This window comes from Hoplias malabaricus, chromosome Y, assembly GCF_029633855.1.
Source record: "Hoplias malabaricus isolate fHopMal1 chromosome Y, fHopMal1.hap1, whole genome shotgun sequence".
In the NCBI taxonomy this organism is placed as follows: domain Eukaryota; kingdom Metazoa; phylum Chordata; class Actinopteri; order Characiformes; family Erythrinidae; genus Hoplias; species Hoplias malabaricus.
The window spans coordinates 70,286,970-70,311,164 of NC_089820.1; the positions used below are offsets into that span (position 1 = coordinate 70,286,970).

Here is a 24,195-nt window from a genome sequence, read left to right on the forward strand (position 1 = left end):
CTGACCGTGCCGTGTCGTGTTGTGTCCGTAGTCATGCTGTGGAGTGATTATAATTTACATTAGTGGAAGCTTAAGAGGCACAATTTCGTTTGTATTCGTTTTTTTGTTATCTTTTTTGTTTTAAATAAAAATACAAAACGTGACTTTGGTTGAGGATATCGTTTTGTCTTTTTTGGATCCTGAAACACGCGTCAGCCACAAAGCTCCAACCTAAAAAGATTTGTTTAGAATACCCTACAACTATGATGTATTAAGGCTCTAAATTAAGGCTCTATCCTATTATCATTTTTGTAACAAGACTCATGCTTAACTCAAGGACATCTACTTTTACTGGAGTAATATTTTTGCTACACCAGTCAGGAAGATACACACCTCAAGACTTAAAAAAAAACAAAGCCTGAACACTCTGACGAGCGCTTCTACTGGTTTATCACTCTCATGTGATTAAGACTTTTCCACGACAGCACCTAAACACTGCCCTCAGAACTTTAATGTGTGTTTGTTAAAGCAATGTGTGAGTGTGAAGAACCTTTTCAAGGTTTAAAAATCATTTGATCTTAAGGTTCTTTACCCATATAAACATATTTGCAAAAATGTTTCTTCAAAGAATCTTTTGTAGCACCTTTATTTGTGTGTGTGTGTGTGTGTGGTAATTAGATATAATATGTACATATGGTAGAATGTGTTGGTTTTTTTTTTGTTGTTTTTTCTTTTACTACCATCGAAATATTTTTTTTGTGAACTGTGAGCTGCTGGAACCAAACTGTAGACTGATTCTGAAAGACTCTGAACATTGAATTATGTAATAAAAAAAATAAAATAATAAAAAAAAAATAATAATAATTCTCCTGTCCTATGGGGATGTGCTGTGAGTATCCTTGTCCAGAGAGCTGCAAGTATCAACTGCAACCCCAGGTTATGGTGTAGCATGGTACCAACCCAAACTGCATAACAGAGAATGTAATGTATATTTATGAGAAAATATCTAAAAGCAAGAAAGCAAATAATTTGTGGATATCTATGTATTGGATTATTGACATGATTTAACATTTCAGCATATTTTATTGATACTACATGTCCTAACGTGCATACTTGAGGAATCTTCTGTAGCCTCTTCAACCTCTTTAGGGTCAAAGTGTGTCCACAGCCTACCCCCAATCACTGAATGCAAAGCAGGAACACACCCAGGACAGTGCACTAGACCATCACAGTGCATGACACATTCCCACAGTCACATTTGAGTTTGTTGTGTTTTCCCCGTGTCAGCGTGGGTTTCCTCCGGGTGCTCCGGTTTCCTCTCATGGTCCAAAAACCCATGTTGGTAGGTGGATTGGCAACCTGAAGTGTCCATTGGTGTGAGTGTAAATGTGTATGTGTCACTCTGGTGCCTCCTCCAGAGTGTGTTCCAGCCATGGGCCCAGTGGACATGTACAGGGGTTGGACAATGAAACTGAAACACCTGTCATTTTAGTGTTTGAGGTTTCATGGCTAAATTGGACCAGCCTGGTGGCCAGTCTTCATTAATTGCACATTGCACCAGTAAGGGCAGAGTGTGAAGGTTCCATTAGCAGAGGGTAAGAGCACAGTTTTGCTCAAAATATTGCAATACACACAACATTATGGGTGACATACCAGAGTTCAAAAGAGGACAAATTGTTGGTGTACATCTTGCTGGTGCATCTGTGACCAAGACAGCAAGTCTTTGTGATGTATCAAGAGCCACGGTATCCAGGGTAATGTCAGCATACCACCAAGAAAGACGAAACACATCCAACAGGATTAACTGTGGACACAAGAGGAAGCTGTCTGAAAGGAATGTTGGGGTGCTAACCCGGATTGTATCCAAAAAACACGGCTGCCCAAATCACGGCAGAATTAAATGTGCACCTCAACTCTCCTGTTTCCACCAGAACTGTCCCTCAGGAACTCCACAGGGTCAATATACACGGCCGGGCTGCTATAGCCAAACCTTTGGTCACTCATGCCAATGCCAAACGTCGGTTTCAATGGTGCAAGGAGCGCAAATCTTGGGCTGTGGACAATGTGAAACATTTATTGTTCTCTGATGAGTCCACCTTTACTGTTTTTCCCACATACTGTAGAGTTACAGTGTGGAGAAGCACCAAAGAAGCGTACCACCCAGACTGTTGCAAAAGGATGTGGTCTAAAACCAGGTGTTTAATGTGGTCTAAAACCAGGTGTTTCAGTTTCATTGTCCAACCCCTGTATATGGCCAACTGAATGAAAGTTTAATTTTTCAGAATTTGTTTATGTTTCTCTGCAGCACATCATTTCAAAAACATTCTGATTTGCTTTGTTAAATTGTCAGTGAATATTTAACTGTATAAATTTAGAGCCGCTGAAAAAAATGGTGGGATTACGCTTTAACAGAGCACGCCTTACTGGGCATGCCAGGGTTAACCCATTACTGTACACTTATTTGTCTACATTAAATATCTGACAACACAATTTTTAAACACAGTGTCCATTACAACGTCAATTCCAGAATTGCCAGTATGGCCATAAATTAGTGATACATTTACACTGACATGCTCTCGATACAGTTATTCCACAACATAGAACAACATACATTTTGTTTTGCATGTGAAAATAAGGTGAAGTTCCCCTTAAAGGGGCAATCTGTAATATATTTACTGTACTTGGTCATAAAATGTGAAGGTGGTAATGGATTAAGGAAAACAAGCTAGATTGAAGCACTAGTGTCCTTGAGAGCAGTGCTGGAGCAGTATATTCTCTTTGAGAAGTGCACAGTCCGACGGGGCTCTACTGGAATTTCAGCCTCAGATCCTGCCCTCTGTCCGATCACGTTACAGTCCAAACCCACTGTGTTATATTTTACTGGAAACCAAAAAGCCCCATTGCCCTTCCAAAAATCTACATGACCAGAGACAAAGTAAAAAATGAGAGGAAATATTGGTCTTGTGTTTGAAAGTCGGAGGCAGTTTAGAAGCAGCAACACTACAGAACAGAGCCAGAACTGGCTAATTTTCTTCTGAACAATAACAGAATCTGACTGAGTTTTGTGTATTTTATACGAAGAAGGTGAATAACAACATGATTGAAAGGGCTAAATACAATTGTTTGTTTGTTTTAAAGAAACTGAGGCAGATTCATGTGTGTTTCTCTGTGGTGTGTTTTTTAAACAAATTAAGTTAGAATTGTGTTTGAAAAGCCTCACATATTCACCTATTTAAAGGTGGAACAGAGAAATCAACCTTGGTAGTACACAGCAAATATAAGCATTTCACTAGTAGGTAGATGTTTTAGTGATGTTTACTGCATAAAAACGCTGATTATGGCAAATTCTTCTTAGCGATTACGGCCCAAGTTCTTAAACCCGTCTCTTGCATGTTCCTCAAACCTGCAACCCGGTCTCACTTCACGTCTGGGGAGGAGGGGGTCGAGGCAGACAGCTCTCTTCACTGTTTTGAAACTGCATTACAGTTCTGATTTGTGTCAAGATTACTGATTGCTGTACTGGCATCAGCCCAAAGAAATGATTTACAATATTTTCAATTAAATACTTGACACACAGAGCACATGCCAATAAGCTGGGACAGAGGCATACAACAATTTCAATTACAGTTTTATCTGTCTGGGTCTGGAATTCTAAAAAATCTAATGTAAAACAAACAAACAAACCAAAAAAAGTAATAAAAGAGAATTGCAGTGCAAATACAAAATAAATGAGTAAATACAGATTTTATTTTATAAATCTATTTTTAAAACTTTCAATTTTAATAACAGTCTGCTTCTTTTCAAAATTGAATTTCTTATAGATTCAGTCATTTTCAAGTCTCAATAATTCATCAAAAGTCCAAGTTGAGTTTCAAGTCTCTTATGGTTGAAAAGCATGAATGCCACCCGGTCCAGCCCATAACACTATTCTTTTTTTTTTTTTTTCCATTATCTGTAACCGCTTATCCAGTTCAGGGTCACGGTGAGTCCAGAGCCTACCTGGAATCAATGGGCGCAAGGCACGAATACACCCTAGAAGGGGCGCCAGTCCTTCACAGGACAACTCACACACACACTCAAATCAAATCAAATCAAATCAAATTTATTTATATAGCGCTTTTCACAACTGATGTTGTCACAAAGCAGCTTCACAGAATTCCAGTAAGACAAAGATTTGACATGAAATGTAAAAACAAATGTAAAACCCTCAAGTGAGCAAGCCAGGGGCGACAGTGGCAAGGAAAAACTCCCCCAGCTGAGGAAGAAACTTTGGGAGGAACCAAGGCTCACAAGGGGTGACCCATCCTCCTCTGGTCAATCTACTGGTGATGATAGTTAGTAGTCCATGAGAACTTCAGTGAAGGGACAGCTTCAAGGCACTTGGTGGTTGCTGGAGCGTGGGCAGCTGGTCTGAAGCGTGGAGGAGGGTCTCGACAGTCATCCATCAGTGTCCAGACAGACAGGTGGGCAGTCGTTTACTCGGAAAGATGTAAAGGGATGGAATTAGTTTTGAACTGTTTTGTGTTTGTAAAGTAGAAAATATGAAAATTTCCAGAGTGTGGCTAATGACTCCAGCAGATCTGACTATGACAGCTTTAACTAAAAGGAGAGAACCAGGAGGACACACAGACACGGGAGCATCCTGAAACACTGGCATCCCTCCGCTCCACCGTCAACAAACCTGAGTGATCGCGAGAAGCGGCGGGACGACAGCACCAGCGTCTCAGTTTACTATAATTCCCTGTGTCCATGGACCCCCTGGATCTGCCGCCTTTATCTATGGGGGAGCATTAGCTACCAAAAGATAAACTAAACAAATGTGTTTTTAGCCTAGATTTGAAGATTGCGACTGTGTCTGAGTCCCGAACATTTTCTGGAAGATCATTCCAGAGTCTGGGGGCTTTATAAGAAAAGGCTCTTCCCCCAGCTGAGGCCTTCTGAATTCTGGGAACATTTAAAAATCCAGTATTCTGTGATCTGAGTGAACGTGGGGGCTCATAATAGGAAATTGTATCTTGAAGATATTCAGGAGCAAGCCCATGTAGAACTTTATATGTTAATAACAAAATTTTGTAGTCAATGCGGAATTTAACAGGCAGCCAATGAAGTGATGATTAAACTGGGCTGATATGTTCAAATTTTCTAGTTTTAGTGAGGACCCTAGCTGCAGCATTTTGAACTAGTTGAAGTTTTCTTAAATTGCTGCTGGTGCATCCTGACAGTAGTGTGTTACAGTAGTCAAGCCTTGAAGTAATAAAGGCATGTACTAATGTTTCTGCGTCCTGGAGGGATAAGGTATTTCTAATCTTAGCAATATTGCGAAGATGTAAAAAAGCTGTCTTAGTGATACTACCTATGTGTTGATCAAATGATAAATCCGGGTCAATTATGACACCAAGATTTTTTGCTGCTGAACCAGGTTTAACTGGAAAGTCAGCTAGATTTAAAATTAAATCTGATAATTTATTTCTTGCCACTTTTGGACCCAAAAGCAGGACCTCTGTTTTGTTGCTGTTTAGGAGGAGGAAGTTACGCAACATCCAGCCTTTCACGTCTTTTACACAGTCCTCTATTTTCTTTAATCTGTGTTTGTCATCGGGCTTGGCTGAAATATACAATTGTGTGTCGTCTGCGTAACAGTGAAAGTTAATGTCATGGTTTCTTATAACTGTGCCTAGCGGTAACATGTATAATGTAAATAATAATGGTCCTAAAATAGAGCCTTGTGGAATTCCAAATCTTACTTTAGAATAATTTGAATTTAGATTGTTTACTTTTACGAATTGATAACGTTCCGTTAAGTAAGATTTGAACCATAATAGGGCTGTCCCTGTGATTCCAACCATGTTTTCTAACCTTTCTATGAGAATATTGTGGTCTATTGTATCGAAGGCTGCGCTTAGGTCAAGAAGCACCAACAGGGATATGTGGCCTTGATCAGAGGCAAGAAGAAGATCATTTGTTATCTTGACTAGAGCTGTCTCTGTACTATGATGTTGCCTGAATCCAGATTGGAATTTTTCATATATATGATTCTTACGTAGATATGAACTATGTTGTTGGGCCACAGCTCTTTCTAAGATCTTAGACAGAAATGGCAAATTAGAAATAGGCCTGTAATTAGACAGTGTACTAGCATCAAGATTTGGTTTCTTGATCATAGGTTTAATAACTGCTAGTTTAAAAGCTTTGGGTACATGGCCCAGACTAAGCGATGAGTTAACTATAGTTAAAAGAGAATCAATAATAGCTGGTAGTACTTCTTTGAGCAACTTTGTGGGAATTGCATCAAGTGTGCAAGTTGTACAGTTTGCGGAGGTGATAATCTTCTCTAATTTTGGGAGTGGGTAAAAGGTTTCAAGTCTTCCTTTTACAGTTATATTATGTTTTATATCATTCACATCGGGTGGCAGCCAGGATGGATTTGATCCTGTGGCCTGAGTTTATTGTCTAATATTCTCAATTTTATTATTAAAAAAGTCCATAAAATCTTTATTGGTGAGAGTTGCTGGAATTAGTTGTTCAGAACCTGCTTGATTTTTTGTAATTCTAGAAAACACACTAAACAGTGCTCTCGGATTATTTTTATTATGGGAGACCATAATAAAAATATTAAGGCCAGATATGCTGAGCGAGCTTTAGTGAGGGCATTTCTATACTCTATAAGGCTGTCCTTCCAGGCAGAATGGAACACTTCAAGCTTGGTTGATCGCCATTTCCGCTCTAGTTTTCGTAATGTTTGTTTTAAAGTACGGGTCTTATCGTTATACCATGGTGCGAGCTTTTTCTGTCTTATACTTTTATGTTTAAGTGGTGCTACCTTTTCTAAAGTAGATCGACAGGTATTTTCTAGGTAATCAGTTAGTACATCTAGGTCCATTGGGTCTGATGGAGTTGGAACTGAGGTCGATAGTTCTGGTAGGTTTTCTATAAATTGTAGGGCGGTAGATGGTTTTATTATACGCCTTGTAGAATAGCGAGGGTTCTTACATATATTATGGCTAAAAGGTAGCTCATATGAAATTAAGTAATGATCGGAGATTGCTGAGGATTGCGGTAAGATATTAATTTTGTCAATGTTAAGACCTTGTGTCAGAACTAAGTCTAAAGTGTGGCTGCAGTAGTGTGTAGGCCCTGTTACATTTTGAGTAATACCAATAGAGTCTAAGATTGAGGTAAATGCCTTTTTTAGTGGGTCACTTTCCTTCTCAAAATGGATATTGAAATCTCCTACAATTATAACTTTATGATTGCACACCGCTAGGTTTGTAGCAAAATCGCTGAATTCTTTCAGAAATTCTAAGTAAGGCCCTGGTGGTCTGTAAATGTTGCATAATAAAAATGCGTCCTTTTTTGTGACCGGATTTGTAATAATAGTGGAGAGAACCTCAAAAGAAGAGAAGGTGTCACATTGTTTAAGACTAATTTCTAGGGTATTTTGGTAAATTACACATACTCCACCTCCTTTGCCTGATATTCTTGGGCTATGTGCATAATTATAGCCTAGGGGGTGGCTTCATTTAGTGCTAAATATTAATTTGGTTTAACCCACGTTTCCGTGAGACAGAAAACATTGAATTTATGATCACTTATAATATCATTTACGATGAGTGCTTTTGAGTTTAGTGATCTTATGTTGAGTAACCCAAATTTTAGTTCTGAGGTGTTGCTGCTAGGTGTTGTGTATGATTTAATATTGATTAGGTTGCTGAAACAGGCTGATTTTGTTTTTCTACTTTTACATTTAGTTCGGGGGAGAGACACAGTCTCAATACAGTTGAACCTGGGTGACGCCTCAAGACAGTTTGCAGACGGTCGGTTTAGCCTGTCTGTCTGCGGCCTGGTCCCGGCTCTGGATTGTCAGCAGCTATCTACACTACTCTGCTGACTAACTAAAAGACTATGTGCTATGCTGCAAGAAAGTAAGGCAGCACCCTCCCGCGTGGAGTGGATACCATCCCTACCTATAAGACCAGGCTTGCCCTCAAAACGTAACCAATTGTCTATAAAGCCCACTTGATTTTCGGAACACCACTTGGACATCCAGCAGTTTAATGCCCAAAGTCTGCTGTAAGCTTCGTCGCCACGCCGCATTGGTATGGGGCCAGAGCAGATTACGGCATCGGACATCGTCTGGGCCAGTTTAATCACCTCTGTAATATTACCCTTAGTTACCTCAGACGAATATCATTGGCCCCTACATGAATGACTACCCTCGAATATCTCCTATTAGCTAACAGTCTAAGGTTGCCACTAATATCCGGCGCTCTGGCTCCCGATAAACAGCTAACTGTTACTGCCGGCGCCCCTAAAGGAGTAGCTAATTTCACGTGCCGAACAATAGAGTCTCCTATAACCAGAGCACTCTTAACAGGCTCCTCAGCGGGTGCTTCGCTGAGCAGGGCAAACCTGTTTGACACGCGAATCGGAGGAGCGTGGTGTCCCGGTGGGCTAGCTTTGGCCTCAGCGTTAGCATCAGCCTTAGCTTTCCGGCTATGACGCCGAGACGTCACCCATTCACCCCGCTGTGAGGGCTCTAACGCCGGAGTCGTGGGGGTGCTAACTCTCCCTAAGGCACCCGGAGTTGCTAACACTGAATCTCGCTGTTTATCCCTCAACAATAATAAGCTCCGGATGCGCACTTCTAACTGGTCCACTTTATGCACCAGAGAGCTAACTAGCTGACACTTAGTACAAATACAACCACTATCTTTATCGCTAGAGGTGGAAAAGGGGGTTAAACTAAACATGCCACACTCTGAGCAGGCAAAACAGCCAGTAGTAGCCATGGAATTGCAGGTACTTACCGCTTTTAGTGAATTTTAGTAACTTACACCAAGAACGTTACTCCAGGGTCCGGTGGCAGTTTAAGTGCCTCTGTAATGAATATTCCTGCGGAGACAATCTAAAAGATAGATCTATGGATGGTTAGTAGGTTATAAAAACAGATATAAATATAGAAATAACAGTGGAAACGAGTAAACAGGAAAACCCGAGCGATCAAAACAGCGAACACTCACACCTAAGGACACTTTTTGAGTCGCCAATCCACCTACCAACGTGTGTTTTTGGACTGTGGGAGAAAACCGGAGCACCCGGAGAAAAGCCACGCGGACACGGGGAGAACACACCAACTCCTCACAGACAGTCACCCAAAGCAGGAATCGAACCCACAACCTTCTAGGTCCCTGGAGCTGTGTGACACTACCTGCTGCGCCACCGTGCCACCCATAACACTATTCTGAATGATGAATTTCTTATGAATTTAAAGCATGTACAGTACTGTAATTTATGTATCAAACCTAGTCATTTTAACAATATTTGAGCTACTTTTTTATCTGCGCTACAAGATATATTCTTGGTACTCACTGACTGTGTAGCTCAAGAATCTCATGCATAGCAAATTCAGTGTTTGCAGAAAATACCAAGCCAGGAACAAAATATAACATGTGGTTGCCTTTTTGGAGGTGTGGCCTCAAGGTCACTGAGGATTGAGTCAATTTATGGGAGAATGCAATAGTCAAGTTCTAGTACACTTTTATTGCACACACAGACACCAAATAATCCAAAAGCACAAAAAACTGCAATAAGATCAACAATACGTGGCTCCTCTCACCCTGCGGCCAGTGTCATGCAACCATATTTTAATTTTTGCTGACCAGTTTCAAGAGGAGCCATTTATCCCCCAAGTCTCCCTCTCCGCAGTTTGGGACTAATCATCAAAAAACATTTAACACACTATGCACAGCATGACTGTTGAACCTTCCAGGCCCTAGAGCAGGTATGCCCCCCTGTGTTCATATAATATATTGCAGGTGAGACTCAGACCCCGTTTACACCTGGTCACTCCATGTGACTAGTAGAGGAAACTGATGTGTTTAAACTGATATAAAATGTGGCTCAAATACATCTCAGACGCCCTCCTGAAGTGGTTTAAGTGATTGGTGTCATACTCCCTGGAGTGAAGTGTTCACAATAATGAGGATAAGGCAACGGTTTGTAACGGTTTTGACACAACCTGCTGGGCCACCCTGCTGCCCTCTACCTGAACACACACATACACACATTATCTGTAACCTTTATCCAATTCAGGGTCGCGGTGGGTCCAGAGCCTACCTGGAATCACTGGGCGCAAGGCAGGATTACACCCTGGAGGGGGCGCCAGGCCTTCACAGGGCAACACACACACACACTCATACCTACGGACACTTTTGAGTCGCCAATCCACCTACCAACGTGTGTTTTTGGACTGTGGGAGGAAACCGGAGCACCCGGAGGAAACCCATGCGGACACGGGGAGAACACACCAACTCCTCACAGACAGTCACCCGGAGCGGGAATCGAACCCACAACCTCCAGGTCCCTGGAGCTGTGTGACTGCGACACTACCTACTATGCCACGTGCCGCCCTGAACAAATAAAGCTAAATATTTTTTACATTTTCAGTTTAAATAAGAACAAATTAGTTGTAATAAACAACAAACCATAAAACCTGTATTCTTAAACTTTAATCAAGTATAGACTGTAAGTGAATCTCTTTTCAGTTTGAGAATAGAACAGACGTTCAGCAGGAACCAAAGTCAATGGAGTGGTTTTGAAGGAACATGGGGCCTGTTTTCTGATTGGTAGTCTTTGCCATGTGTCACCACTCATTTTTTACAGAGTTGAGAGGAGCTGAACTTCATCACGTCACATCATTCATGGTCACATCCTCATGGTCCTGCTTGACCAGCATCTTTTGAAACTTTTTAAAGGCAAAGCTAAAGTTTGACTGAACATTCTCAGTGGCAGCTCCAAGGCTCTTGAATGAACTCCGTATTGACCTCTGGTGTGCTCCCTCTCTACTGGGGTTTAAGTCAAAACTAAAGATGCATCTATATCTTTTGGCTTTTGAAAATGGCTCGTTGTAGTGTTTCAAGCAATGCTTTCTTAGTGTCTTTCACGAGTTTTGCTTGTTCTTAATTGTATTCTTGGTTGTGTAAAGTACTTGGGTGCAACTTTGGTTGCATATAAATAAATTTTACTTATTTACATACTCTCTTACAGTCACATCTCTCAACACTGCCCAGTTATGCTGACTCTCAATGAAAATTAATGACTTTAGTTTGCCGTTGCATTTGTTGTGCATGCACTTATTAATGACACAAATATAGTGGCATTACTAAGAACTTAAGTGCTTCATGGAAACCTTTAAGTAGTCCCAGCAACAGGTGTTTCCAATCAGTCTCCTGTTGTTATTGGCTGGGGAGCGGATGTCCCCTGCACATGATCCTCTGTGAAATCTTGGGAGTTGTAGTGTAGCACCAGAAAGGAGAATTAAAGATTCTCCCAAGGATGAATCTACTTCCTGCCAGGAAGTTAAAGCCATTGCCTCAAGGCAGTAGACAAACCCAGCTAGAGATCATATATTCATTCATTCATTCATTGTCAATTGCTTATCCAGTTCAGGGTCGCGGTGGGTTTGCAGCAAGATGGGGACACACCCTGGAGGAGGTACCAGTCCTTTGCAGGGCAAGACAAACTCACACATTCACTCATGCACTCACACCTATGGACATTTTTGAGTAAACAATCCATCTACCAATGTGTGTTTTTGGACCACAGGAGGAAACCGGAGCCTTTTCCTTAAGCTGGCAACCTGGAGGCAGACATACCTGCCATGGTACAAAATTTATTGTAAATGCTTGTATTACAGATTGCTCCTTGTGAAACTAGCTAAATTTTGTGATATTTACAAAATATAAGCTTTCAAGTTAAGATTACTAAATAGATTTTTGCATATGTAACATTAGGTGTTTACAGTGAAAATATGGCAATTACATTATTCAATTTTAATAACTAATTTTTGTGCTGTTTCTTCTGTGACTGATTTGAATATCTCTGTAAACGTTTTACCTAACAATAGTTTTATTCATGTTTTCAGTGAGATCAATCACAGAAATTGGAGGTGGAAAAAGCATTTAGCTTGACCTAAAGGATTAAGTCATGTAAGCAGAATAAGCTCATTCTCATCTGTCATAATCTGTTACCCAGATGCTGTAAATACCGTGTTTCCCCGATAGTAAGACACCCCCGATAGTAAGACGCAGTGTGGGTTTTAGGGGGGTCGGCTAATGTAAGACGTACCCCGAAAGTAAGACATAGTAAACTGTACGTTGGAAAAATATAAGCCATAGTACCGGTACCTTTTGCTGCATTAACTGCGGGATGCGGACGGATCTGGAGCCGAATGAGCGGAGGGATGTGGAGGCCGCGGGAGCAGCAGTAATGTTGTCCGTGGTCCAACACGCAGCCATGGTTGTCATGGAATAAATCTGTTTTATCTTCCAGTATAACATATTCAAACTGTTCGTTCTTACCGTTTTTCATTGTTTTACATGTTATACATGGAAATACCGTCATGATACGGTTGTAACAAGACATTCTTGGCACTTGCTTTTATAAAACTGGTTTATGGTGAATACCATACTGTTCAGGTTGTTAATAAATGTTAATTTTATGGTTAAAACAAAAATCGACATTTTTTACCAATATAAGACATACCCCGAAAGTAAGACATAGTGGGACTTTCGGGGGTAAAAAGAATGTAAGACACTGTCTTACTTTCGGGGAAACACGGTAGTATCATAGTATCTGTCTCCACTTAGTGTTGTCAAAAACACAGGCATATAAAGTGTGTTGAATGGCCTCTCTAAAAGCTTGATAGGAACTATCAGCACTCATAAATGCCAGGATGTTATGCATGCCTCACAGCATGGGCTTGTAAGGAAGGATCCTATTTAAAATTGTACACTGCAATCAGCAGAGAAATGTGATGGATATATATATATATATATATATATATATATATATATATATATATATACACACACACACAGTGCTTTGCGAAAGTATTCGGCCCCCTTGAACTTTTCAACCATTTGCCACAATTCAGGCTTCAAACAAAGAGATACAATTTTAATTTTTTGTGAAGAATCAACAAGTGGGACACAATCATGAAGTGAAATTTATTGCATGTGTCAAACTTTTAACAAATAAAAGACTAAAAAGTGGGGCGTGCAATATTATTCAGCCCCCTTGCGTTAATACTTTGTAGTGCCACCTTTTGCTACAATTACAGCTGCAAGTTGCTTGGGGTATGTCTCTATCAGTTTTACACATCGAGAGACTGAAATTCTTGCCCATTCTTCCTTGCAAAACAGCTCAAGCTCAGTGAGGTTGGATGGAGAGAGTTTGTGAACCGCAGTCTTCAGCTCTTTCCACAGATTTTCGATTGGATTTAGGTCTGGACTTTGACTTGTCCATTCCAACACCTGGATACGTTTATTTGTGAACCATTCCATTGTAGATTTGGCTTTATGTTTTGGATCATTGTCTTATTGGAAGATAAATCTCCGTCCCAGTCTCAGGTCTCTTGCAGACTCCAACAGGTTTTCTTCCAGAATGGTCCTATATTTGGCCCCACCCACCTTCCCATCAATTTTGACCATCTTCCCTGTCCCTGCTGACGAAAAGCAGGCCCAAACCATGATGCTGCCACCACAATGTTTGACATTGGGGATGGTGTGTTCAGGGTGATGAGCTGTGCTGCTTTTACGCCAAATAGTTCGATTTTCGTGTCATTTGACCAGAGCACCTTCTTCCACATGTTTGGTGAGTCTCCCAGGTGGCTTGTGGCAAACTTTAAACGAGATTTTTTATGGGTATCTTTGAGAAATGGCTTTCTTCTTGCCACTCTTCCATAAAAGCCAGATTTGTGCAGTGTACGACTGATAGTTGTCCTATGGACAGACTCTCCCACCTCAGCTGTAGATCTCTGCAGTTCATACAGAGTGATCATGGGCCTCTTGGCTGCATTTCTGATCAGTCTTCTCCTTGTTCGAGATGAAAGTTTAGAGGGACGGCCGGGTCTTGGTAGATTTGCAGTGGTCTGATACTACTTCCATTTCAATATGATTGCTTGCACAGTGCTCCTTGGGATGTTTAAAGCTACAAATCTTCTTGTATCCAAATCCGGCTTTAAACTTCTCCACAACAGTATCTCGGACCTGCCTGGTGTGTTCCTTGGTCTTCATGATGCTCTCTGCGCTTTGAACAGAACCCTGAGACTATCACAGAGAAGGTGCATTTATAGGGAGTCTTGATTACACACAGGTGAATTCTATTTATCATCATCAGTCATTTGGGACAACACTGGATCATTCAGAGATCCTCACTGAACTTCTGGAGTGAGTTTACTGCACTGAAAGTAAATGGGCCGAATAATATCGCACGCCCCACTTTTCAGTTTTTTATTTTTTAAAAAGGTCTGACACATCCAATAAATTTCATTCCACTTCACATTGATTCTTCACAAACAATTAAAATTTTATATATAGGCTGAAAATACACAAAAATGTATTAAATCACCACACTTTCACCCAGGTTTCTAACTTCGCAGCACATAAACAAATCACAGATAAGGCCAAAATATTCCCACATGTAGCTCTAGTGTCTATATGAGCCACAGGTTCTGCTTTGGGTTCATTATTTAAGCAAACATTACCAAAATATTATGTCAGGAAACAACTCTAAAGACCTTCCTTAGGCTGAATATTAATGAACTGCTCTTCAAATTCCTGTGCTTTTTTGTTTGAAAATTTTTCTTCACTTTAAATGGTTCAGGTACCAAAACATAACTGCTGTCCCCTTTGAGGTGAAACAGAAACTTTAAATAAGAAGCTTCCCATTTTTGGGCCTCATTTATTTAATAACTTTAATGGAGTCCTTTCCATCTTTAAGCATTTGCCTGTTCCACCTTAAAATCATAACATAACATGTTTATGAGCCTGCATTATTTAATGTGGACCAAACAATTGAATAAAAACTGACCAGGTATTCGTATCATTTTTCCTTCTACCATTTTGGCTTCCTTAATTTCATTCATTCGGGGCACCAGTCCTTCACAGGGCAACATATTCACTCACAAACACACACACACACACACACACACACACACTTTGAGTCGCCAATGCACCTACCAATGTGTGATTTTGGACCAAGGGTGGAAACTGGAGCACCCATAGGAAACCCATGTGTACATGCGGAGAACACACAAAACTTCTCACAGACAGTCGCCTGGAGTGGGACTTGAACCCATAATTTCCAGGTCCCTGGAGCTGTGTGACTACGACACTCCCTGCTTCGCCACCGTGACGCCCCAAATAATTCCATTCTCTTTTAATTTACATTTAAGTACATTTTACACAGCATCCCAACTTTTTTGGTTGTACATTTAGAACATTTACTTTGAAAGCTAGAGCTATGATGAAATCAGTACCTTTAGTGGTTCTCTATTAAAATGAATCCTACCTCTAACCCTAGAAGCTATAGTGTCATTTGTTTATAAAAGTTACCATGATAATAAAACTTAAGCATCTTGCTTGGATTCTTAAATATAAAATGCGTAAATTGTTCCGTCAAAAAACAAGCCATGACCTTGCAGGCTGTAGGTGGCTTGGTGTAGAATAAAGCGAGTGAAGAGTGAAGGGGTAGTAAGTGCTAGAAACACAAAACAGATATCTTGCTGTCATTACTGACTGGGAGCTCAAACATGAGATATGTTACATTGAAATGCTGCAGGATATCAGAATGCTAGTATACAGATGCTTTTTTGGGAAGTGGGGGTGGAGGTGAGAGTAATGAGCAATGACCTAATAGGTTTAGAATAATAGAGGTGTTTATATATATATACTTGCAAAAATCATAATGCACGTTTTAGGTTTCTCTTATGTATACCTGAGACCTATTCTAGTTGTTTCCAGTAAGGTATTAAGGCATTTTTAAATTAATATTAAAGCTGCAATATTGATTTGTTGCCAACTGTTAGTGAAACTGTAAAATATTTATTTAATCATAGTGAAAATTTCTCATATTATATTGTATTTATCTTTTTCAGTAGTTTATTGCAAGCACACCTATGGGAGATGCTGAAATTGCAGTGTTTGGGGCTGCAGCTTCCTATCTGCGGAAGTCTAAAAAGGAGCGCTTGGAGGCACAGACTCGTCCATTTGATATGAAGAAAGAAGTTTTTATGCCTGATCCTATAGAAGAATTTGTTATGGCCACCATCACCAATCGTGAAGGAGACAAAGTGACTGTGAAGACAGAGGCGGGGAAGGTCAGTTAAATAACTACATGCTTTTTATGTTGCAGTGAGTCTTATAAGATATGATTTTAGAGACAAGAAAAGCAAGAAAATTTTTAAATGTATATAAGTGAATGATTAGGTTATGGAGTAATATCTGTAAGTATGCAATAACAAATAGAGGGTGGGCTGCTCCAACATGGACTGAATTAAAAAATCAAGAATTTGTTAATTAAACCAGTCAAGCACTGGTGAATTGTGTGTGTCTCTTTTAAATTAAAATGTTCAGCAGCATTTTATCTTTAAGCAAAACAAAAAATCTAAACTGTAACAATCTGACTCTTCAAATAAAGTAAGACAATTATTGCCTGAAAACTGTTAAAACGTCCAGGGGCCTCATTCATAAAGGGTGCGTATGCACAAAAACAGGAAAATGTGAGTACACAACATCTCACGCCGAAATTATGATTTAAAAAGAAAGCTTTTGTGTAAAAATGAACATATTTTTAAGCAAGATTTGACACATGCATACCAAGAAAACTTTGCAGGCAGAGCACACATTATCGTGTGGTAAAATAGAGAATTGCAAGTAAACGTGCAAACTACCCTCACACATATCAGTCCATAATGCATAAAAATTAAAATTAATGCACGAAGATTAAAGAAAAATTAAGGAAGATTGACACTCACTTGATACACTGCTTGCTGTATCTCATTCTACTTTATTTGTAATATTGTTTTATTCTCGCTTTACTTTATTTCACTCTGTATTTTATTCAGGTTTTTTTTCATTTAAATTATTTAAATCTATGTTATTTTATCTCACAAATTCTGTCTTGAAACATGCCATATACGTTCATTATTATAGGCTGGTTATAGTTGAAGATAATCATTTGCACAGAGTCACAGATCTATAATCAGGCAAGAAGCTGATGCACTGTCTGTCATTATGCACTGTCTGTCATTAACGGACCGGTACAGAGCCTGCATTACTGCTGACGCTGCACCGATCCGCCTGTCAATCTCTCGCTCCATCCTTCCCTCACTCGTGAACAAGACCCCGAGGTATTTAAACTCCTCCACTTGAGGCAGGATCTCACTTCCAACCTGGAGAGAGCACTCCACCCTTTTCTGATTGAGTACCATGGACTCGGGCTTGGAGGTGCTGATCCTCATCCCTACCACTTCACACTCGGCTGCAAACTGGTCCAGCAAGAGCTGGAGGTCCTGGCTCGATGAAACCAATAAGACCACATCATCCGCAAAAAGCAGACATGGAATCCTGAGACCAAACTGGACACCCTCCGCCACTTGGCTACACTGAGAAATTCTGTCCATAAAAATTATGAACAGAACTGGTGACAATGGGCAGCCCTGATGGAGTCCAACTTACTGCCAGCCATACGAACCAGACTCCTGCTCTGTTTATACAGGGACTGGATGGCTTGTAGCAAAGAGCCCAGTACCCCATACTCCCCGAGCATCCCCCACAGAATACCCCGAGGGACACGGTTGAATGCCTTCTCCAGATCCACATGTAGACTGGTTGAGCAAACTCCCATGCACCCTATAGTTGGAACACACCCTCCGATCCCCCTTTAAAAAGGGGAACCACCACCCCAGTCTGCCAGTCCAGAGGCATTGCCCCTGATGTCCATGCGATGTTGCATGTCAGCCAGGACAGCCCCACAACATCCAGAGCCTTGAGAAACCCGGGGTGAACTTCATCCGCCCCTGGGGCCCTACCGCCAAGGAGTTTTCCTACCTCCTCGGCCACCTCAGCCCCAGTGATAGACGAGCCCCGCCCCCCCGGGTCCCCAAACTCTGCTTCCTCTGCGGAAGACGTGCTGGTGGGATTGAGAAGATCCTCAAAGTATTCCTTCCACTGCTTAATGATGTCCCCAGTCGATGTCAACAGTTCCCCACCCCCACCATATACAGTGTTGGTGGAAAACCGCTTTCCCCTCATGTGTCGCCTGATGGTTTGCCAGAAACTTCTCGGAGCCGACCGAAAATCGTTTTCATGTTCTGACCGAACTCCTCCCACACCCAAGTTTTTGCCTCAGTGACAGCCGAAGTCTCGAGCCGCTTGGCTCCTCGGTACCTGTCGGCTGCCTCCAGAGTCCCCCGAGCCAACCAGGCTCGATAGGACACTTTCTTCAGCTTGACAGCCTCCTTCACCACCGAGTGTGGGGATTGCCACCCCGACAGGCACCGACAACCTTGCAGCCACAGCTCCGTTCAGCCGCCTCAACAATGGAGGTCCGGAACATGACCCATTCAGACTCAATATCACCGGCCTCCCTCGGGATGCAGTCGAAGCTCTGCCGGATGTAGGAGTTGAAGATCTTTCTGACAGGTTCCTCTGCCAAACATTCCCAGCAAACCCGCAGCACATGTTTAGGCCTGCCAGGTCTGTCCGGCATCCTCCCCCACCATCTGATCCAACTCACCACCAGGTGGTGATCAGTTGACACCTCAACACCTCTCTTCACCCGAGTGTCCTGAACATATGGCCGCAGGTCCGATGATACGACTATAAAGTTGATCATTGAAATGCGGCCTAGGGTATCCTGATGCCAGGTGTACTTGTGGACAGAACAATGGAGTCCCCAGAATGAGTGTTCTCCAGCACCCCCTCTAGGGTCCCCAAGAAGACATAGTACTCTGAACTGCTGTTCGGTGCATGAGCACAAACAACCGTCAGAGCCGGGGGGCCGGGAAGGGGGCCGGGAAGTTACCCTCTCGTCCACTGGGGTAAACCCCAACGTACGGGCGCTAAGCCGGGAGGCTATGGGTAAGCCCACTTCTGCCTTACGCCTTTCACCCTGGGCATCTCCAGAGTGAAAGAGCATCCAGCCCCTCTCAAGGAGATTGGTTCCAGAGCCCATGCTGTGTGTCGAGGTGAGCCCAACTATATCTGGCTGGTACCGCTTAACCTCGCGCACCAGCTCAGGCTCTTTTCTCACCAGAGAGGTTATGTTCCATGCTCCAAAAGTCAGTTTCTGTAACCAAGGGTCAGAACGCCAGGGCCCCCGACCCCGGCTGCCACCCAATCCACAGTGAACCAGACCCTGATTACTACCTCTCCCACATTTCGGGCCCATGGGAGAGTGGACCCATGTTACTCCTTCGGGCTGAGCCCAGCCGGACCCCATGAGTGAAAGTCAGGCCACCAGGCGCTCGCCAAGGAGCCCCTCCCCTCGGCCTGGCTCCACAGTGAGGCCCCGGTAACCTTACTCCGGGCAAGGGAGGCTGTGTCCCAGTTCTTGATCTGTTCATCTTGGTCTTTATGGATCACTCTTTGTCTGGCCCATCACCAGGACCATTTTGCCTTGGGAGACCCAACCAGGCGCTATTGCCCCTGACAACATAGCTTCTAGGCTCACGCAGGCACGCAAACCCCTCCACCACGTTAAGGTGGTGATCCAAGGAGGGGTTGATTAATTTATAATTGTGAAAACAGACAACATCCGTCCTTTTTTTTATTATGCTCTCAGTCATTATGCCACAACTCTCTCAGCTGATGTCACACCTCTCATGCCAGATAAGGGCGAAAAGTTTGAAACTGAAAAAGAAGAATCTGACAGTGAAAAAACATAAAACAAAAAATAATAATAATAATGTGAATCTGAACAAAATCTGCAACTGAAATGAATAAAATATCCATTCAAAATGATTGTAGAGTTTAATAAAAATTCTTGCTTATTTTAAATTTAAATACATTGATATATTTTTCAAAGTTTAATCTGAAGATTTGAATATACAGTTCCAGTTTTTTTTTATTAAAAAAAATCTTTGCTCTGCTCCATTAGCTCATAGGTCCAAAGCTTCTGTAAGAGCAATAGATGGACTACAGTCTGTAAACCTAACCATAGAAAATGGACCCTTAGTGTAGAAACAAGGAGGTGGTGATAATTTTATGATTGATCATGACCACCTCCTTGCTTCTACACTATATTAATATTAATATAATTTTAGTGTAATTTATTAGTCTTATATTCAGAACAGAAAGGCAGTCCAGGAATCAGGCTAGGGCTCTGTATACATTTCTTAATCAAATCTCCTACCGGCAATGCAGTGGTGCAACAGGTATTGTTGCTCACATAGTTCCACACATGTTGATATGTGGATTGCCATGAATTGAAGTGTCTGTAGTTGTGAAAGTGTGATGCCATCTGCATTGCACCCACTGATTCAAAGTAAGCTCTGGAGTCACCATGAACATGAACTGTATAAGTAATTACAGAAAAGGAAGGAATTATAACTGAAAGTTGTCTCTGCATGATTACACAATACTAGATTATGAAGATCACCTTTCTAGTTTAATAATATTCTGAATTCTCTGTAATTCTCCAGACACTCACTTTTAAAGAAGGCTCTGCAACAGAATCCTCCAAAATTTGACAAAATTGAGGACATGGCTATGTTGACTTTTCTTCATGAGCCAGCTGTGCTGTTTAATCTCAAAGAGCGTTATGCTGCATGGATGATCTATGTGAGTACAAAAATTTGCTTCAAATGAACTAAACCTTTCTATTATTATATTCAATACATAACAATGAGCATACCTTTCTCTCAAAGACCTATTCAGGGTTGTTCTGTGTAACTGTCAACCCCTACAAGTGGCTGCCAGTGTATAATCAGGCAGTGGTTATAGCCTACAGGGGCAAAAAGAGAAGTGAAGCTCCTCCTCACATATTCTCCATTTCTGATAATGCCTACCAGTACATGTTAGCAGGTAAATGCTAAACAATTACACAAGTAGGTCATTTACACAGATGACTGGTGATGCACTGACAAACTTTAATATTTATAACTACATTTATATATACATTATATATACATTGATATATTTTATCATAGAAATTATCTATTGTATAGAAAAATGCAAAATAATGATGAAATTATTTGGATAACCTGCATTTGAAAACTGCAAACGTTGTTCTTCATTACAAATATTACATTACATTTGAATATATGTAAATAATTCATCAATGATAAGTGTCTACAATTTATTAGCTATTATAAAGTATTAACAATTTAAGCTCTAGTTGTCCAGTCGTTAGTGCACTGCCGTGAAACAGACATGGTGGTGATGTATTGTTACAAGTGGATGAGACACAACAGGGCTGTTACAGTTTTTAAAGACCTGCTGGATTGAGAATAGTCCACCAACCAAAAATATCCAGCCGACAATGTCCTTTGGGCACCATCCTGTGTCCAGTGATGAAGGACTTGAGGACAACCCGCACAAACTGTGCAGCAACAAGTACTGTCTCTGCATTTACATCTACAACTTGGACCAAAGACTTAGGTGTATCCAGTAGAGTGGACAATGAATGGACACAGTCTTTAAAAACTCCAGCAACACTGTGGTGTCTGATCCACTCAGTCAGTCGTTTTGCATATTCAAAATATGTTGCCATTAAAAACACTGTCTTTCAATGTACTACTAATTATTCTAATGTGTGATTAGCAAATTAACTGTATAAATCTTAAATCAAATCAAATCAAATTTATTTATATAGCGCTTTTCACAACTGATGTTGTCACAAAGCAGCTTCACAGAATTCCAGTAAGACAAAGATTTGACATGAAATGTAAAAACAAATGTAAAACCCTCAAGTGAGTGAGCCAGGGGCGACAGTGGCAAGGAAAAACTCCCCCAGCTGAGGAAGAAACCTTGGGAGGAACCAAGGCTCACAAGGGGTGACAGAGAGAGATATATGAGGCACTTTTTGTAACTTCGTTTTGACAGGTCATTTGGGCCAATCAGAGCGTGCCACGTCATCAAGCCCCGCCCCCTTTTGGGAGGGAAGTCCCGCCCCCTTGTCCAATCAGAAGCGTGTATTTGACAGGAAGTCCCGCCCTCTCGTCCAATCAGAAGCGTTTATTTGCTCGGAAGTCCCGCCCTGTCATCGACCAATCATAAGTGTGTATTTTCCCGCCCTTGTTCAAAAGTCCCGCCCTCGCTTCGTCCAATCGCAAGCGTGTATTTTACCCCCGGATTTCCCGCCCTCCCCTCAACCAATCATAAACGTGTATTTTAACCGTAATTCCCGCCCTTCGCTCTGTTTTATTATAGATATCTACGACCCCCCACGATGAACCCCTTTATCGCGCGCGCACATACGCGAGCCCCCCACCCCTTTATCGCGCACACACGCGCGCACAGGCTCTGTTTCATCACAGGTGTCAAGTCACGAGCTACGCTTTATCAGTCGCACACTCGCTACCGTAATCGCTAACGATCAACCACCCCACCCCTTTTATCGCGCGCACACACATAAGTGAACCCCCCACCCCTTTTATCGCGCGCACACACATAAGTGAACCCCCCACCACTTTGGAATTACAGGAATCGTCAAACGCCCCCCCCCCCCCCCCCATCAAACGGTTATGACACACGCACGTACCCCCCACACACACACATACAGGGTATACATAAGTAAATTTTTAATTTTCTAACTCCAAGTTCTAAATGATTAATGGTGTTTTAGTGATTAAAGATTGTTTTAAAATCGTTCATTTTCTCCCCCGGTCTATGACCCACACCCCAAAACATACTGTTTTCATACGATAAAAAATGACATTTGAAGATGTCTTAACGCTGCCCCTCCTAAACCCTCCTCCTCGCTGTACGTCAGAAAAGTTTACGATAAGTGACTCAGTATATCTAGGAGCTCAAAAATCTACGCATTACACGCTGACATTCAACTTTGGATGATATACTGCTCGGACTGGAACCAAAAGGTAAGAACTGACATTTATAACGTAAAATAAGAATAATTTAAGAATATTACTTTATATTTCATTTTAAAAATTTTATATATTTATTTATTTATTTTATTTTTATTTTTTAGATTAAGAACAAACAAGAACAGACGTGATGGCTAATATTTTACAAGCTCCAAGAAAGTTACCCTCATCTCTTAGCCGTACATCTTCACGGATCTCTGAATCAGACAAGGTTAAAACATTTCAATTAAGAAATGGATTGTACTTGGGATTTAATTTTGATCATGAGAGAGACAGCGTATCATTTTTCAACAGCTCAACAGAGAGTTGTAAAGATGCCACAGAAGTTTTTACGCTACATCGAAACGATTGGGGCAGTTTCACTAACCATTGCTACGATCTCAACACTAAACTTATGTCTGGTAATTTGTATTCATCGCAACAATTCAAGATCCTCATCAAACCTTGGAATTCAACAAGAGCTGTGACATTGCACACTTTTGCTCTCCAAATCGTAAAGAATGTTAAAGGAACGTGTTTTGTCTGCTTGTGGATGTTATACAGTCACAAAAGAAATGCACCTGATATGGGATTTTCTTCACATCGTGATTCCTGCGTGAAAATAGAATGGGAAGATTGGAAAGAAATATATAAAGAATGGTTTGAAAACATTGAACAATTGTTTGAAGAAAACGAATTGATTAAAAGTCTTCAGAGGTTAAAAATAAGATTAGACGACCATTTTTGAATCTGACGTCAGTTTTCCTTGTAGGGGTTGTTGGGGGAGGTGCCAAAGTACACACCCAAAACTTTTGAGAGATAAAAACAAGCAACACTCTCTCTCTCTCAACAAGTCACTCGTGTCTCAGAAAGTGACAACGCAACGTCTGCTGAAAATGGCTCAGGAATATGTCAACCTGTACTATGCTCAAAACTGTGACAACGCCACTTCAGAACTTTTTCAAACTACTGGTGAGGATGGAACTTCAGAATCTTTCAAGGCTCAGGATGACGAGTTTGTGACCCCGTCTATGCTCTCCATCATTCGGGCTTTCACAGCGGACCTCCTTGAGAAGGTGATTCAGAAGGATATGCTTGAAAACTGCAACGGATGCGTCGTTGACCACCCGTCGCAACACCAACATTCATGCCTCTACGATCCGGAAGAATTTTACCTACACATCAATGCTAAAAGGCTTCTCAAGAAACTCTATCGCCCGTGTCTTAAATTTCTCTTAGCGAGAGTATTGCATCTCTGTGGGTACATGCATCTCCCATCTTTAGAAAAATTGTTGGGGTCGTTTGAAACGATTGTGTGCGATTTGCGAAACGAGATTAATATCGCAACT

At 41.4% G+C, this 24,195-nt stretch overlaps 1 protein-coding gene across 1 annotated transcript in view; it reads left to right on the forward strand.

Moving 5' to 3' along the window:
* Positions 1 to 15,937: 15,937 nt before the first annotated feature.
* Positions 15,938 to 24,195, forward strand: part of LOC136678515 (myosin-7-like) — a 50,736-nt gene continuing 42,478 nt past the window's right edge. Inside the window, 4 exon segments of the mRNA XM_066656563.1 lie at positions 15,938 to 16,138; positions 20,465 to 20,490; positions 20,492 to 20,603; positions 20,690 to 20,846. Of these exon segments, the coding sequence (XP_066512660.1) occupies positions 15,938 to 16,138; positions 20,465 to 20,490; positions 20,492 to 20,603; positions 20,690 to 20,846 (496 nt within the window).